This window comes from Petaurus breviceps, unplaced genomic scaffold, assembly GCF_028583685.1.
Source record: "Petaurus breviceps papuanus isolate PSGF00001 unplaced genomic scaffold, PetGlider_PUasm1.0 90762, whole genome shotgun sequence".
Lineage (NCBI taxonomy): Eukaryota > Metazoa > Chordata > Mammalia > Diprotodontia > Petauridae > Petaurus > Petaurus breviceps.
In genome coordinates this window covers 7,978,046-7,996,470 of record NW_027187339.1, presented here as the reverse complement: position 1 = coordinate 7,996,470, position 18,425 = coordinate 7,978,046, and the positions used below count along the sequence as shown (strand labels likewise).

Below are 18,425 nucleotides of genomic sequence, written 5' to 3'. Positions count from 1 at the left end.
CTTATTTGCTCAAAGTCATTCTTAAAATAATATCATTGTTAGTGTATACAATGTTCTTTTGGTTCTGCTTATTTCGTTCTTTATTTTGTGCAAGTCTTTCCAAGTTTATCTAAAATCATTGAGCTCTTCATTTCTTTTTTTTAATTATTCATTCATTCATTATTTTTTGTTTTTGACACTCACTTTTATAAGATTTTGAGTCTAAATTTTTTTTCCTCTCCCTTCCCTCCCTCCTTCCCAAGACGGCACACAGTCTGATATAGATTATACATGTACAGTCATATTTAACATATTTCTACATTAGTCAAGTTGTGAAAGAAGAATCAGGACAAAAGGGAAAAACCACAAGAAAGAAAAAGAGAGAAAATACTATGCTTCAGTCTGCATTCATACTCTATAGTTCTTTCTTTGGATGTGGATGGTCTTTTGGACCATGAATCTTTTGGAATTGTCTTAGATCACTGCATTGCCGGAGCTCATCTTTTCTTACAGAATAGTGGTATCCCATCATAATCATACACCACAACTTACTCAGTCATTCCCTAGTTGATAGGCATCACTGAAATTTCCAGTTCTTTGCCACCACAAAGAGAGTTGCTATAAATATTTTGTACAAATAGGTCTTTCCTCCCCTTCCCCATTTTTTTAATCTCTTTGGGAAACAGCATAGTAGTGATAAGCAATACCACTTTAAGGAAACAAAAACACCCATATTTATGACAAGATAAAAATAAAATTGAAGTCATGTTAATGGATATCATTATCTTTCTTCTCCCCTCTTAGGTTTGGTTTCAAAATAGAAGAGCCAGACAATCCACACAGCCAAAAAGTTGGCATCTGAGGCTCCCACAAGCTTAAGAAAAGGGATGTATATGGAAATTGTATCTCCAAATCCAATTCTGGGAGAGGACCCAGAGTGCCTCCCTACTACCCCCAAGGTTGCTGTGAGAACTGAATGAGATAAAGTGAAGTGTTTTGCAAACTTCTAATTGTTGTACATGTCTGTATCATTCTTTTCCTTGTGTGAGTTTTTGAAGCACTGACATTGCTGTCTCAAGGAAATGTATCACACTAAGTAGAAGGCACCTTCTTCAGGGAAATCATTTTGATTTCATTTCCTTAATACTATTGGGAAGAACACATTTTTACTAACAGCAGGGCTACAGCATCATTTTTTTTTTCTGGCAATAGATTAGTACCTAACACAAATTTAAGATTTTTTCACTATACCTAAAAAAGAATAAGGAGCTTTTCTGAGTTAAGAACTCCAAGAAGTGGAATAAGTAAAAGGGGTATGGTTAGTAAATGTTTGCTGCTAATGGTGACCTGAATCATTGTTTATCTACCTTGGTTAGCATAATGGAAGGGCTAATAAATTTAAATAAATCATTCTTTCTCTGAAAGAGGTAAGTTGCAAAGGGATTTCTTCCTTAGCTTGAAGAAGAATTTACAGGAGGAAAAATGATTTTTGACAAGAAACACTGCTTAGAATTCTTAAAACCTCTAAATAAAATTATCTGAGGCATAACTTCAGAAATCCTTTCTTATTCTTCTGACAAAAGTAAGAGCAAGTTAAAAACTTTTCTATTTAGATGTTTGTTGGGCATTGTAGATTGATTATTATTATTTTTAGATAAGAACCTGAGGCTCTTAACTTGGAAAGATCAGGAGAGGAGGAAGGGGTCCATGAACTTGGATGAGAAAGAATTACATCGTTTTTTTTTTTAAAACTAACTTTGGTTTCCTTTGCGATCCTCTATGTTTTATCTAATACAGTAAAAACATTATTCTGAGAAGGTTACTGGAGGACCAACAGTTTCCTCTTGGTTTTCATATTCCCTTTGCCTAGCACAGGATCTTAGAACTAGGTACTTCATGTTCCATGTTGTTTAATGCCTGTGCTTAGCTCAGTACCCTGGAGCCAATGGCTTATCCTCTCTGTGCCTCAGTTTCCTCATTTGGAAAATGAGAATAAGAATCCTCATAAATATCCATGCCTTAAATTTTTTTACAATCACACACAACTGTTAGGACCTTCATAATTCCAAACTGTTCATAATCACTTGTCCTGCCATCTTTTCATCTATTTCATTTTTCCTTATACTATTGTTTTCCTTCATTAAAACCACCAATCTCTTCAATAGCATTCCTTTTCTTCTCTTCATCATCTTGTATTCCTATTAAACAATTCAATTATAAATTCTCCTCCTCATTTTACTCCCTAGGCTCCTTGTCTTTCCTTTCTTAGGTCTTGGCTAATTCTGAACCTTTGATCAATCCTACCATCTAACTTTCATTCTAGAATTTCAAAAAGCATAGTCGCCCCCTCCTTTTGCCAAGGGACAGATCCGTTACAAATTCGTTTTATCTAATCTTAAGTACTCTCAGTTTTTCGGAAATCCTTTCATTCTTATCTTATTCCCAAATTCCAGATCTTTTCTTTTTTGCCCCGAGGCTAGTCCCACCCACTTCATCTGTCAACTGGTGCCCTTTTCCATTTTAAAGCAGATAATTGAGGTTGTCCCTTGTGAGTGCTTTCCTTCCCCAATTTTACTCCTTGAAATTTCCATATATATTCACCCATTCTCTCTTCCTTTACTCCAGTTTCTGAGCAGGACATAGTCTTTCTCCTTTCCAAGACCAGACCTCCAATTTTTATCTTATTACCTCTTGTCCTTTCCAAGAGCTTGTCTCATCAACCATTCCCCTCTCCTATTCTCTCTTTTCTTTAATTTCTACCACTCTATTAACTACTTCCCCAGTTCCTGCCCATCCCTTCAAGCAATCATCCCTAGCTCTCCTTTCCATTGCCAACTTCCTAGAAAGAGGCTCCCCACTACCTTCTCAGCTCCTTCATTCTGTTTCCTGATGTCGCTGGTTAACTAAAATTAATTTCTGCATGGTTGCCAATGATCCCTTTACTGTTAAATCCAATAGCCTTCTAGTAGCCTTCACCTGCTTAACCTCTCTGCAAATGCAGTGGATAGAGTGCTAGGTCTTAAATCAGGAATACTCCTCTTCCTGAGTTCAAATCTGGCCTCAGATACTTACCAGCTGTGTGATCTTGTTTGCCTCAGTTTCCTCATCTGTAAAATAAAGTTGGAGAGGGAAATGGCAAACCACTCTGGTATCTTTTCCAAGAAAACCTTAAATGGGGTCACAGAGAATCTGAAATAACTGAACAACTTTAATATGATGTCTCATCAAATGAGACGATTTAATCAGAGTTCAAGGGGGGTTCCCAGAGCCTGTACCTCAAGGACTCAAGGAGAGCTCAAGGGGGCTCCCAGAGCCTCATCAGAAATGCAAGGTAGTAATTAGTACTAGAGTGTTAAATTTAATATAGTTTCATATAAATGACCCAAAAGGTTGAAATGAAAAACAAACTAATAATTGTTTATTGACCTTAAATAATTCAATTGTGCTCTCTTCAGCAGCACATATACTAAAATTGGAATGATACAGAGAAGATTAGCATGATCCCTGCACAAGGATGACATGCAAATTCGTGAAGAGTTCCATAGTTTTCAAATTGGAACACTAATGCATTGTTGGTGGAGTTGTGAACTGATCCAACCTTTCTTGAGAGCAATCTGAAATTATGTCCAAAGGCTATAAATAATTTCATACCCTTTGACCCAGAAATACCACTTCTAGGATTGTATCCCAAAGAGATCATAGAAGTCATAGGAAGACCCATATTTACAAAAATATTTATAGCAGCTTTTTCCAAAGAATTTGCAATTAAATTTTAAATTAAATTTAAAATTAAATTTGCAAAAAAAAAAAAAATTCCAAAGAATTGGAAATTAAGGGAGTGCCCATCAACTGAGGAATGGCTGAACAAGCTGTGGTATATGCATGTAATGGAATACTATTGTGCTATAAGAAATGAGGAGCAGGTGGACTTCCTATTTACCTGGAGAGGCTTATAGGAACTGATGCTGAGTGAGAAGAGTAGAGCCAGGAGAAATTTGTACACAATTACAGACACAAAGTATGTGTGACGACCAACTTTGATAGACAGGACTCTTCTCAGCAATCCAGGGTTATAAGTCAATTCCAAAAGACTCATGATGAAGAGAGATGTCTACATGCAGAGAAAGAACTAGAAAGAACTGAGTTTGAATCCAGATTGAAGCAAACTGTCTGATCTTTTTCTTTTTCTTGTTTGGTTTTGTTTCTTCTTTCCCATTGTTCATTCCATCTGATACAGTTCGTCTTTATAACCTGACTAATGCCTAATGTGAAAGTATTTGCAGATCCTATACTTGATTGTATGCTTCCATGGGGGGGGGGGGGAGGGAGGCAGAGAAAATTTGAAACTCAAGGAATTGTGGAATTGAATCTTGTAAACTAAAAGTAAACAAACAAATTAATAAAGACCAAAATCTTTTTTAAAATTAATTCAATTGTTGTTGATTTCTTTGTTCCAGCTCACAATGTTATAGTTCTATTTATACTTAGAGCTTGAAAAGACTTTAGAGGCCATTAAGTCCAACCCTCTCATTTCTGCTCCTTTTTCTTTTCTTTTTCTCATGTTCGAATACTGGCACTGGCCAAACAATACCAGATATATTAAAATTTACTTTTTTTCTTTTAGAAGCGATTAAGCACTCCACCCTTGCTTCCAAGTACTCAATCTTCTCTGGATTTGGGGGAATTTGGATTCTCTGGAATCTTTCTCTGAATTCTCTGGAATTCTTTGGAATCTGGAATCTCTGGATTTGGGGGAATGAGGGTCACTTACTTCTAGTGGGCAATGAAGAACAGAAAAATACCATGCCAGGCCATTAGGATGATTATGTGTGTGAGAAATTGTATAATCTTGCCTTGGGTGCAAAATCAGCCAGTTATTGTTGGTGGCAGCTAGCTGTTGCTTGCTATTCTCTCTTTGCCACAACCCTCTGGTCTGTGTTATCTCTGTAGTCATGATCACCATCCTCCTTCAGGTTCTTATCACCTGTCCCCTAGAATATGACAGCCTCCTAATTCTCTTAGTCCCCTAATTCTAATCTCTCCTCTTTCCAAGCTGTTTTTCACAGAGCTTCTAAAATAATCTTGCTGCCTCAGAAATCTAACCAGATTACTCCTCTGTACAAAATCTTTCAGAGCTTGCCCATTGCTTGTAGAGCAAAATACAAACCTTTGGAGAGAGGGTGGTATTTAATTTCCTCTACAGTCTTTCTCCTCTTTGGACAGTTTTGTTTCATATTCTCCTTTCATCAGCTCTAAATTAAAGCCAAACTGAACTGACTGTTCCCTAACCCATCGTTCAGCTCAGGTACCCTGTCCCCCACAAAGTCTTCCCTGAACTCTCCATTTGTAATTGTTCTCTTCTACCTCAATTTACCTTGTATTATATTTTCTTGTATCTATATGGTTCTTTCGATTCAGTAGAGTCCTCTTTGCAACATTAACTTGGTGTTTGGTCCCACACACAGAATTAAATTTCAGGTTTCAATATTACAGGAACTATTAGGGCTACCAAGTTAGTGTCTTAGAAATGATAAGAGTTTATACCAGTCAAACAATCAATAAACATTTACCTGGGATTTCTTAATGTAGGGTACTTGAAATTGTTTTTTAAAAAGACTTTGATAAGTATTTAAATATAATTGTTTTCCTTTGTAATGTTATATATCTGGGGGGAGGGGGGATTTGTAACTTAGGTATCATCCTGGACTTTCTCTTCTTTTCTACCTTCCTAACATTTTGACTTTACACTCCCTTGTCTGCTCTACCACCATCATCATACAGGCCCTCATAACCTCACACATGGTGTGTTTTGACAACCTTCTGGTTAATCTCCCTGCCCCAAGTCTTTTCCAATTCTGGGCCATCAGAGGCACTTAGATGGTGCAGTGCAGATCGCTGATTCTGGAGTCAAGGAGACCTAAATTCAAATTCAGCCTAAGCAAATCTGGACAAGTCACTTAATCTGTCTCCTTTAGTTGATTGGACAGCATGGAGGCAGATCCCCGACAAGACATGTAGATTACCTGAGATGTATAATGGGAGAAAACTTCTTACATTCTTTATATCAATCTTCGAATCTAATTGAGTATCTAGTCAACAGAGGTCCTGAGGTAAGCACCAAACAAATCTGGTCTCTAAGGAAAAGGTCTGGTTTTTTAACTAAATTAAATTTTAAATTAAACTAAATTTTAAGTAAATTCAAACAATGTCTTAAAATTTCCCCGTACTTTCCACCTTTTAAGGCTTTAGGCCCAACATTCCTATACTAGTGGAAGCACAATTACAGAAACAGAATAGTTAGGCTAAGATTTAAAATAACCTGAGTCAGTGAAGGCATTTCCTTCATTGCTCATCTTAGGAAGAGCTCAATAGAATCCCTTTAAGGAGTAATGGGGTCGGGGCGCTTAGGTGGAGCAGTGAATAGAGCACCAGCCCTGGAGTCAGGAGGACCTGAGTTCAAATGTGGTTCAGACACTTAACATTTACTAGCCTTGTGAGCTTGGGCAAGTCACTTAACCCCAGTTCCCCTGCCCTCCCCCCTCCAAAAAGAAAATTTGAAAAGGAATAATAGGGACCAGATAGGTGACAGCTCAGAGTCAAAGGTATCAAATTGGGTAATCATCAGGGGACTTTGACTTTCACCAGAAAACAAAAGCATGACACAATACAAGGAGATTCCTCAGACACCGAAAGAACACGTAGGGTCACAGGCATCACAAAAAGTTTTGGTGTTTTTTTTTTTTTTTAAGAAAGAGACAAATTCACAATCTTATTCTTCCTTCAATGTCATAAAAGTTGAGCAAACTTAGTTAAGCAAAGTCATAATCTTATACATTCCTTAAGGAAATGAATCTTGTTAAACAGACCATGTAGGTAAATTAAATCAGGTTACAGCTTAAATTATCTTTGGCAGCCTCTGTTGACTCGCCATCAGCTCCTTCAGGATAAGATTTATTTTAAATTCTATTTAATTTTAATAATATGAGAGTACCTAACTATGCTTGATACAGGGTATATTAAGTAGAGCCCTGATCTTATGATGAGCAAGAACTTGGTTTCAATTCCATATCAGATGCTTACTAGCTTTCTGACCCTGAGCAAGGCACTTAATGTCTCTGTGCCTCAGTTTCCCCCGTAACAAAAAAAGGTTAGGTTTGATGGCCTCAGAGGTCGCTTCCACATCTAAATGTATGATCCTTTGAGTCATTGAAAGTCACCAACCCCAAATTACATTCATAAGGTATTAAGGAAACTGGTAGGTGTGATTGGTGAGCCAGTAATCTTTGAATGAGCATGGAGAATTGGAAAGGTTCTAAAAGAATATTAAAGTTAATATTAGTAATCGTGCCCTAAACCCATAGTCTATAGTATTGATAGTTTTGACACTTGTAGAATCATGCTTGGTCTGCACCCTCCACATGCGTGCATGCATACATGCACGTGTGTGCATTACACCCATGCATGTGTGTGCTCATGCACACGTGTGCATATATGTACGTACACTCCTGCGTGTGCGCGTGTACACTCGTGCACGTGTGTGCATTGACCTAGGGGGTGGATTACGTGTATGAGGGGGTGTGGCCGTACCCCAGATTCCGCTGTGTGCACAAGCATCTTTCACATGGTCTGCAGGGGGTGCCCAGCTCCGCCCCCAGGCTCCGCCCCGCATCCACTTTCTTTCCCATGTTCTGCACAACCCGGTCTGGACTGTGCAAGGCCTGGAGACCATGGAGGCAGCGGGGAGAGGTGCAGCCTACTTCAAGAGAGGCAGCCTCATCTGGTTTGTAGTGATCATAGTAACCTTCGGTTACTACACGGTGAGTGGGGCTGCAGGGAGTAAGGAGCCCCAAAAGAGAGGAGCGCAGGCACTTTCTGCCTCACTTCCCCCTCCCAATGCCCGAGCCTTTGCGCATGCGCCCTCCAGTCCAGGAACGGGTTAGTCCACTTTTCTTTAGCTAGGGGGGCGGGAGCCGTGCCCTGCCCTGACGAAGCTTTCAGGATGGAGGAGAAGAAAAAGAAAGGTTCGGAGCTGGCTGGTGATTACTTCCGGAGGGGCAGCCCGGTGGGCATGGTGATCACCGCCATAGGTCTGGGATACTTCGCGGTAAGGATTGATGGAATTTTAAAAGTCGTCCGAGAGGCGCAGACGCACTGGTTTCCTCTCCTCTTGCATTGCTTGAGGTTTGTGCGCATGCGGGTATCTACCTTCCCTTTCCTCCCCCTCCCATCCCTGTGTTGCCTAAGTGACAGGAGTCTGGATGGAGATGGGGTGGTCGGGCTGGACCAGCGTCTGGTGGTTGAGTAGCAGCGGGTGTAAACACTCACCCGGGACTTGGAATGAGAAGGCTAGAGTTTGGGAGGGGGGGATAGGGGCACTGGCTGCATAATCCTGAACAAGACCCCTTTGTGCACTGAGTGGGCATTTAATAAATGCTTGTTGATCTGATTTTAACGTAATTCAAACTCTAGCTTCCCTTACCTGTAAAATGGAAGTCCTTGCAGTACTTGCTTAACAGGGTGATTGTGAAGGAATGGATTTCTCAGCATTCAGTTAAGCAATAAGCACATAGTAAGAGCCTGCTATTTGCCAGGCAGTGAGCTGCAAGGAAAAGGCAGCAGCTCTTAGCAGACTTACAGTTTAATAGGGGAGACAACCTTAGTTTGTGTAAACCATTGCTGTGGAGGCAACACCTTGCCTGCTTGCCCAGTCCTGCCGCCTGACCCTTACCTTCTAATAGCAGCCACAAGTTTAAACCATTTGTTCTCAGCTCTCAAATGGGGTAGGCAGATTAGGGAGACAAGACACATGCCAAGAAAGCTTTACTGGAGTACCAGATGACCAATACAGGAGTTCACAGTATGAATGAATGGAAGAATGAATAAAAAGATTTTATTAGGTATGAGGCTGATGACTTCGTGAAACTCTGCCTCACTTAAATGAAATCACTTGGCAAGTCAAGACGTCACCCCATGTCGACATATGTCCTCTTCCAAAAGGAAGGACAAAGAAGAAATATTATGTGCAAGCACAGTGCTAAATGCTGAGGATACAAAAGCAAAAGAGAAGACATTCCCTATTCTTAAAGAGCTTACATGCTAATGGGAGGAGGGGAATGACAAAATATATGCCCTGGCCAGGAGCAGTGGCAGAATCGATGTGATAGGGCTTTCAGACCTGGAAAGGGAGTGGTTTGGGGCAAGGTTATTCTAAGGTCCATGAAGCTGGAAGATGAGACAAGGTCGTTTGAAGATTCATGAGGCAGTTAGAGGTAGGTGATGAGGGAATAAAATAAAGACTCTTTGCAGCAAATCTGATATAGTAGCCCACACATGAGGCAGAGGAGGAAAAAATTTGTCTGGAACATCTTCATGGAGGAGATAATCGAGTCTTAACTCAGGCCATAAAGGATGAACGGATTCTGGAGAGAGTGGGATTTGGCAGGAAAGGAGGATGGAACAATCAAAAGTGAAGTCACAAGAAATATCATAAGTAAGGCCATTGATTGTTAAAAGGGGAAAAGGCTATAATGCCCAGAAAGTAGGCGGGGTCAGACTATGGAGGCTTTGAATGCTATGCTAAGGACTTTAGAGAGTGTAATAGACAGTGGAACCGGCATCTAAAGATGTTTTTGTTGCGCCTCTTTTTATACTGTGATAATAGTATTTGGTGGAATGGAAGTTTACTTAACAAGGTAGAATAAGGAAGGAGGACTGGCTGGAATTTCATGTTAGGACAGGGTAGGATTTGTGGATGCTCTCACTTTCTTTTACCATGCTTTGGGAAAACTGGAATTTCAGAAGTCATTTCACTAAGGAGGGATAAACACCATGGCAGGCCATAGCATAGGAAAGGGAGATTACATTTAAGTCAATGACTGAATTGGGGGCTGAAGGAGAGCCACAAAGTAAGGTCTGGAACTAGCAGCCATCTTGTGTTCAGAAGGAGAGAGATGTTCAAAATAATATGAGACAGTTATAACATTAAATTGTAACTCATTTATCTTCCAATACCCTAGTCTTACAAACGGGAAAAAGAAATGGAAGAAATGTGAATTATGTTCAGTTTAACAAACACTGAGTTCCTGTTGTGTTTAGAACATTGTACTAGGTTGTGAGGGACGTGTACAATTTAGATAAGATACAATAGGCCCAGCCATGAATCTCATAGTCTACATGGCCTTAAGACACCTTCAGAAGCAAACAAGTACACAGTTATCTTGATGGTGCACCAGTTAGATAGAAAAATAAAATACTTGGTGAAGTTTGAGGGTAGAAAAGGTAGTTACAGGTGGAAATTTCATGGAAGCAGTAGCATTTATAATATCAAAGTCATGATCTCTTTTGGAAAGAATATTATGCAGGTTAACAACTACTCTTCTGGAGAGTTACTTAGGATCATCAAATTTAGTAGTTCTGGTCTCTATCATTTTCAAGTTTCCACTTTTCCATGGGTACCTAGAAGTCAAACCAGATACATAGTGTTCCCCTTTTGCTGGACTTTTGGAATTTGGGACAAACGAGTTGGGACCTAATGGATTTTTTTTTCAAGATTTCTGTGGTGATCTGATGTATGTTGGTTGAGCTCAGTTGGCTAGGTGCCTTTCAAAATACAGATACGGGGCAGTTCCTGCTTTGTAGAACAAGGATTCTTTTACAGCAGGTCTCTTAAAAGGGAAAGTTTCCATGGTATCAGGTGACCTATGTGTATTCTGTTCCTTTTCTGCTTCTTTTTCAGTGGGTAGTTTTCTGGCCTCAGAGCATCCCCTATCAGAAACTTGGACCTCTGGGACTCTTTACTAGGTACTTAGTGGATAACCATCTCCAACTTATGCATTATTGGTAAGTGAGATCTGGGGGGAAAAAAACAGATGTTGACCATGCAGTATTTTTATTTATTTTTTTTGGAGGGGCAAAGGCAGGGCAGTTGGGGTTAAGTTACTTGCCCAAGGTCACACATCTAGTAAGTGTTAAGTGTCTGAGGCCAGATTTGAACTCAGTCCTCCTGACTCCTGGGCCAGTGCTCTATTCACTGAACCTTCTAGCCCGGACCATATAGTATTTTAGAGAGACTCATGGAAATCTGGAAGGCCTGTATCACTGGTCTTCTGCATTTCAATCTTTGACCAACATCTACTTCCCAATTAGCTAGCATCTTTCCTTTTGAATTTCTGTGACAGGATTAACTTATTAGAAACAGTTCATCTAAAATCATCACTGGTTTTCTGTTTTAGTTATTGGCTTGCCTGGTTGATTCACGTGGGAGAAGCGGTATATGCAATAATACTGTGCAAGTAAGTGGGTCGGGATTTTCTTCCTACTTCCTTCCTTTTCTTTAGTTCATTGAAATTGGAAATAAACCAAGTTAAAGTGAGCTATTCTTAGACGATTCAGTTAATTCTTCTGACATGAAGGATAAAGATCAGTGTTGTGAGGGGAGGTTAGAGGTCATCTAAAATGATCAGAGAATTTAGAGGTTATCTAATCCAACCCACTCATTTTACCAGTGAGGAAATTGAGGCCAGAAAAGGATTAAGAGATGTGACTAAATGTCATACATTTACCAAGTAGCAGAACAGGGATATGAACCCAGGTACTCAACTCCAAATCCAGTGCTCTTTCTTTTATACTGTCTTTGACCAGTCAAGACTATGGGTGAAGAATGGAAGCCTAAGTTCTTTTCAAGATAATAGCTATTTTGGACAAAATTTGAAAAAGCTATTTGATTTAGGAGTCAATCTAGCAATGATTTTTTATATTTTAGCATTGGTACAGCTGCAGACTATTCATAGCTTGAAGTCACTAAATAGTGATTTGTTTTTCTCTTTGATTCTTTCCTTCTTCCTCCCTCTCTTTCTCTATTTTACTCATTTCTTCCTTCTTGTATCCTTTCCTCTCTCCCATCTTTCTTCTTTTCTCTCTTCCTTTCTCTCTCCTTTCCTTCCTTTCTTTTTTCTTCTCCCTTCCTTCCTTCCTTCCTTCCTTCCTGCCTTCCTTCCTTCCTTCCTTCCTGCCTTCCTTCCTTCCTTCCTTCCTTCCTGCCTTCCTTCCTTCCTTCCTTTCTTTCTTCCTTCCTTCCTTCCTTCCTTCCTTCCTTCCTTCCTTTCTTTCTCTTTCTTCCTGTCCTTTATTCCTTTTTTTCTTCCTTCTTTCCTTTCTTCCTTTCTTTCTTTCTTGGTGAGCCATCATCACCTCACATCATAAATTAGGTTTAGGCCACGTGCTTCCCACAATTTGCTAGGCCACATATTAAGAAAAAATGTTTTTAACCACTTGAGAAGTTAGCATTTTAGAGTCACATTGTTCATTTTATTAGAATATGGAAAAAGAACAAGACATAGTGTTCCTGTATACTCAGGACTTTATGGTTACATCTGTAATAGAGATACCCTGTGTGACCAGGTTATCTGGTTATGAAAATCTCTTGAAATTATCAAATGGTTCAAACAAGTAGGGACAAGTGGCACTAGCAGATTTTACAGATAAACCATGCCCAGATCATCACATATCCCAGTATATTGGTTTTAAAAATACATCCTGGACAAAATATGGGGCTGTAAAAAAAAAAAATTCAAAGTGGCTTTCATCTAATCTTTTTTTTTTTCTATCTAAAATATGGCCAAGAAAATACAAATTGAATTGGTATCATTAATCTCTGTAGAGTGAATGCTGCTTTCATTTGCATCATTATGTTTATAAAGGAATCCTAACTATTGGGTGTAGAACCCTTTATACAAATGAAAATGACCATGTTTCTAATGTTGTCCTCTTTTTCCCATGCAGTAAAAAAGGTATCACAAATGGCCAGGCTCGACTGCTATGGTTCCTGCAAACATTCCTCTTTGGGATTGCTTCTCTCTCTGTCCTACTTGCATATAAACCTTACCATCACAAAAAAAAAGTAAAGAAGAAATAAAATGAGTTGTTTGTACATTGTATATCCATTCCTACTTTGTCTAATTTTTCTTTTAATTTAGTGTTTTCTTGTTTGTTTCAGAAAAAGTCTATACTGTGAATATTTGGTTCCTTTTCTCTGACCTTAAAAGTCTTGCATCATCATGTACAATAACTGATTTTTATCACCTCTGAGCAAAGTCTGCCTGACTAGTTTATTGAATTCTATGTAGCTCAACAGACATTTATTGAATAACTGTAGTGTTCAGGGCATAGTACAAATTAGACATGTTTAGAGTGCTGGCCCTGGAGTCAGGAGGACCTGAGTTAAAATCTAACCTCAGATACTTGACACTTACTAGTTCTATGGACCTAGGCAAGTCACTTAACCCTGTGTCTACCCCAAGTCACTTACCTCAGTTTCCTGATCTGTAGAATGAGCTGGAGAAGGAAATGGAAAATTGCTATAGTATCTTTGCCAAGAAAACCCTAAATGGGGTTTGCAAAGAGTGGGACACAACTAACTAAATCCCTTCAGGGTCTTTACAGTCTAGTAGAAGAGATGAGACACATACAAAAGTCAGTTGCTTCTGGGCCTGTAAAATGAAGGGATTATATGTAATGATGTTTTTTTTTAAATTCTCAACTTTACAAACACAAAATTAGCATTTCCATATACATTGTGGAACAGGAGGAGAGCGTTATATATAAAATTGTGAATTGATTATGTAGAGCTTGTTTTTGTAAAAAAAATTCAAAATATAAATTTCAAAGCAGTTCTGCTGGTCTGTGATTAATTTTGGATTTCCTTCTGTTCTCACTTGAGGGGCAAGGAAAGGAGCCTTAATCTTTCCTCTTCTCTTTCCTACCTCTTCTTCTTTATAATAAATATGCATTGTGCAGTGATTAACTTTGATAGACTTGGCTCTTTTCAGCAATGCAATGATCTAAGAAAGTTCCAAAAGACTCATGAAGGAAAATGCTCTCAACATCCAGAGAAAGAACTATAGAGTCTGAATGCAGATGTAAGCAGACTAATTTTATTCTTTTTGTTTGTTTTTTCTTGTGGTTTTTCCCTTTGGTTCTGATTCTTCTTTCACAACATGACTAATGTGGAAATGTTTAATATGTTGCACATGTATATATCAAATTGCTTGCAATCTTGGGGAGGGGGCGAAGGAGAAAAAAGTAATCTTATAAAAGTGAATTTTGAAAACTGTCTTTACATATAATTTGAAAAAATAAGATACTATTAAATGGGGAAAAATAATAAATATGCATAGTCAAGCCAAACAAATTCCTGCATTGGCTATGTTCCAAAATAACCATCTCATTCCACACCTTGGATCCGTTGCTTCTCTCAAGAGGTGGGTAGCATGCTTCATCAGCTATCTTCTGAAATCATGGTTAATCATTATGTTGATCAAATGTCTTAAATCTTCTGAAATTGTCTTTACAATATTGTGTGATTGTATAAATTGTGCTTTGGGTTCTGCTCACTTCACTCTGTATTAGTTTACACAGGTGTCACCCTGAAACCATTACCTTTATTATTTCTTTTTTTTTTTTTTTGCTTTTTTTGGAGGGGGGAAACGAGGGCAATTGTGGTTAAGTGACTTGCCCAAGGTCACATGGTTAGTAAGTGTTATGTGTCTGAGGCCGCATTTGAACTCAGTACCTCCTGATTCCAGAGCCGGTGCTCTATTCACTGCACCACCTAGCTGCCCCATGATTCTTATGATACAATTGTACCATTATATTTATATATCATAATTTGTACAGCCATTCACTGATTGATTGACACCCCTTTAATTTCTATTTGCTGTTACAAAAAGAAGTCCTATAAACATTTTTGTCTGTAATGGGTCTTTTTATTAAACCTATTTTAAAGAAAAAGATTGTCTTTGAGCAATATGCCTAATAGTGGAATTTCTGGATCAAAGAGCACAGTTTAATAAAATTTGAAGCATAATTGGAAATTGCTTTCTGAAATGGTGGGACCAATTCACAACTCTACCAGCAGTGGAGTGCACTTGCCCTCCAATATTTGTCATTTTCCTGTGTGTGTGTGTGTGTGTGTGTGTGTGTGTTTGCCGTCTGATAGTTGTTAGGTAGAACCTCAGGATTATTTAATGTTACATTTATCTAATTATTAGTGATTTTTCAGCATTATTTTTTCATGATTATTGTTAGCTTGGATTGTGTATTTCACCAGAGTTTTATAGCCTTTCACTGTTATCTTCATTTGTATTATTATGATCCATACACACACATGCACACATACATGTTGTATACATGAATCCCTTCTTCAACATCCTAGCAGTGAACAGTGAACATCAAACTTCACTTGGAGAACCTCCAGTGAGGTCCAGCCCACTTCTTCTTGAGGCAACTAGTTAGAGTCTCTTAGAGAAGTCTAATTGTTAGGAAGTCTTTCCTTGCATGGAATTGAAACCAACCTCTTTCCACTTGCCCTCTTTTACCTTCCTTCTTGGCTAAGCAGAACAATATCATCCTGCTTTCATATGACAGCCCTTCAAATTTTGAACACCTAAAGACCTCCCTAAATTTCTTCCTGATTTCCCTATTCCTGTTCATGGCACTATCATTAATAGTTATCATACTTGGAGACTGGAGTCACCTCTGATTCCCTTTTCTCCCTTAATCCCCACATCCAGTCAGTAACCAATGTTTCTCTATCACAGCCTTCCTTTTCTTCCAACTGCCAAAATCTTAATTTAGATTCCCATTGATCAGGTCATCCTTTCCCCCTCAAAGCCTTCAACAGTTCCCCATAGTCTCCACAATGGAATATAAACATTCAATTATTTGCTCCCTACTTCATTTTTTAGCCTTCATCACTCATTATTTTCTCTTGGAACACTACATTCCAGTCATCTAGAAGTACTGTTTCCTAAACTGTGAACTTACTTTCCTGCCTTTTCTCACAGAAGAGCAGACATTTCTCTAGTACTCTGGGTTTACAAAGTCTTTTATATACATGATCTCCTTAGATCTTGACTTTGTAGCCCTCCCATCTTTGCCTATTGAAAATTCTATCTTTCCTTCTCTACTTCTGCTATCTCTTTGTAGATCTCCCCAACTTCCCGGAAATGATTCTTTCCTCCGCTAAGCTTCTATATCACTCACATTGTATTATCTGTCTGAATGATTCCTCACATGCACACACTTCCGAGTTTTAAAGTCATTTATCTTCACTAGATACCAAACTCCTTGAGGCCAAGGACACTAAAGGCAGCTAAGTATAAAGCATTAAATTTGGTGATTACTTCCAGTTCTTCTTATTACTTGTGTAGCCTTTCACAAGCAACTTTAAGGCTTTCTTTAACATCAGTTTCCCTATCTGTAAAATGGGATTATAATACTTGCACTAAAACAACAAAATATAAAACTTGCCCTTCTTTAGCATTATTTTGAAGATCAAATGACAATGTATGTAAAGCCCTTATATATGCATAAGCTATTGTACAACTTTGAACAACTTTTGTACAAAGTTGGTACTCACATAGACATTGAAGGAATGAATGTATATTATTTTTTGCTTTTGTTTTTTTGGAGGGCAATTGGGGTTAAGCGACTTGCCCAAGGTCACACGGCTAGTAAGTGTTAAGTGTCTGAGGCCAGATTTGAACTTAGGTCCTCCTGACTTCAGGGCTGGTGCTCTATTCACTGCGACAACTAGCCGCCCATATATGTATATTTTTGTCTTATAATTCACAACCCCAGCTTTGATTCTCTTTGTTCTGAATCTTTGGATCTCCTTTCTTTGTAGCACCATCTCAAGTCTGTGAGAGAATAGATAATATATAATAAAACTGAATTGAATTTTTTTTAGTGTTGTGTTCTAATTTAAGCTTTCCTCATTTCATTGTGGTTGCATTATACAGAGGCAAATATTATGCCACTTTTTTTTTGTTTTATGTTTAATAAACTGCCTCAGTGAAAATGTCTTGCTGTGATTTGAGCTGTCTTTCTTGTAGTGATAAAACTGACACCCTGTTTGTTCCTCTCACCACTCAAAGGACTCTATTTACAAACCACAGGTATATTTACACATCCCTAATTATACTCTTTTAAAATAAATATTATCTATATTAGAACATGACGTCAGATGTTGGATTAGTTCCCACTACTTCTCACTGAATTGGGAGACACAAAATAACAAACAGTTATAGGATAGGTTTCTCTGCAATTTGGAAAAGATTTTTTCAAGTGATAACTTCATTTTTTATAAAATCCCACATTATCCATTAAATGGTACATTGCAAAGGAAGGAAATACAAATTGAAAATTAATATTGTAGTATTTGCAAAATACCAACTTTACAATTGTTACAGGTTCTGAAGTTAATTCTAAAATGAAATAAATAACCCCCCTTGCCTCACAACTTTAGGGTTCACTTTATAAGACTTTACAATATTCATAGACATTCACCACATACTGTTCAATAAAAATTTCCCTTGAGCTATGCTAATGAAATTTAGCAGATAATATATCTGTAAAGGAAAGGTTCAAGGAGAAACTACTTTTTGAAGAAATAAGATACTTGGGAAAATTTTAATTTCCCTTTCTAACATGTAGCTAGTACCAAGAGATTGTACAAGTTAGTCTGAACAAACTTACTGGGGTAGAAAACGGAAACATACATCACTATGTATCCATGGAAAATTTACATTGCTTTAGACAGAAAAAAAATTAATTGGCAGGCACTAGACACAAATCAAATAAAGTGGGAAATGGGAACTGTGCTGATACCCTCAAATTCAAAATCTTTTTTTTTCCCACCCTAAGTGCTTTATAATGGCAGATCAACCAGTAGATGTAAAAACACTACTTAAAGTATTTGAAATAATAGAAAGGATTGCATTATACCCTCTTTCTTTGGGGGTCTGTTTGTTTGAAAACTTGTTTGAAGCAGAGCTACTATAATTGAAAAACAAAAATGTTTATTCTACCACAGCTTTCCTGGGTCGTTACTGCTGCCACTCTGTTATAGTATTCCACGACCTGAACGTGATTGCAGGTAGTCTTCTTTTTTGTCCCGTCCATCAGGATATGACATCTCAGTAGAGCATGGTCTAGTTTTCTTCTTCCTTTAGAGACAAACTTTAATCACCTTGCCTGAGAATGGTTTGGAAATCTGGTAACAATGCATAGATGTAGGTTAGGGGTGGAGAACCTGTGACCTCACGCCGCATGTGGCACTCTAGGTCCTCAAATGCAGCTTGACTGCAGTCAAAGGGCTGCACCTGAGGAGCTAGAAGGCCACATGTGATCTCGAGGAAGTAGATTCCACATCCCTGGTGTAGGTGTTAGTCTGTATCTCTAGTGCCTACCAGTTCCTGCCTATAGTGAGCACTTCATAAATACTTATTGAATGAATGAGGCTGTTATTTGTGTCATTAATCATTTAAAATGTTCAACGTACAATCTTCATGTGCTCTCTTTTTTCCAGTAGTGGATTTGTGTTGATCTATCTAAATCTTCTTACTCACCCTAGTTTTATGATGAATGACAGACATTTAGAGTATGAC

The 18,425-nt window shown here is 38.3% G+C and overlaps 1 protein-coding gene and 1 non-coding gene across 3 annotated transcripts; both read left to right on the top strand.

Moving 5' to 3' along the window:
• The first annotated feature begins 3,421 nt into the window (after positions 1-3,421).
• On the top strand, positions 3,422-3,528 carry LOC138146495 (U6 spliceosomal RNA). Its single transcript, XR_011164498.1, has one exon. It is a non-coding gene; the product is annotated as a U6 spliceosomal RNA (small nuclear RNA).
• Positions 3,529-7,614: 4,086 nt separating this feature from the next.
• TMEM254 (transmembrane protein 254) lies at positions 7,615-14,766 on the top strand. 2 transcript variants are annotated; one of them, XM_069068358.1, is made up of 4 exons: positions 7,615-7,796; positions 10,715-10,818; positions 11,211-11,270; positions 12,760-14,766. In XM_069068358.1, the coding sequence occupies exons 1-4, from the start codon at positions 7,707-7,709 to the stop codon at positions 12,890-12,892; spliced, it is 387 nt and encodes a 128-aa protein (XP_068924459.1). In that variant the 5' UTR covers positions 7,615-7,706; the 3' UTR covers positions 12,893-14,766. The 2 variants fall into 2 exon arrangements, with proteins under 2 accessions (XP_068924459.1, XP_068924457.1); XM_069068356.1 differs by lacking the exon at positions 7,615-7,796 and adding an exon at positions 7,894-8,083.
• The last annotated feature ends 3,659 nt before the right edge of the window (positions 14,767-18,425 follow it).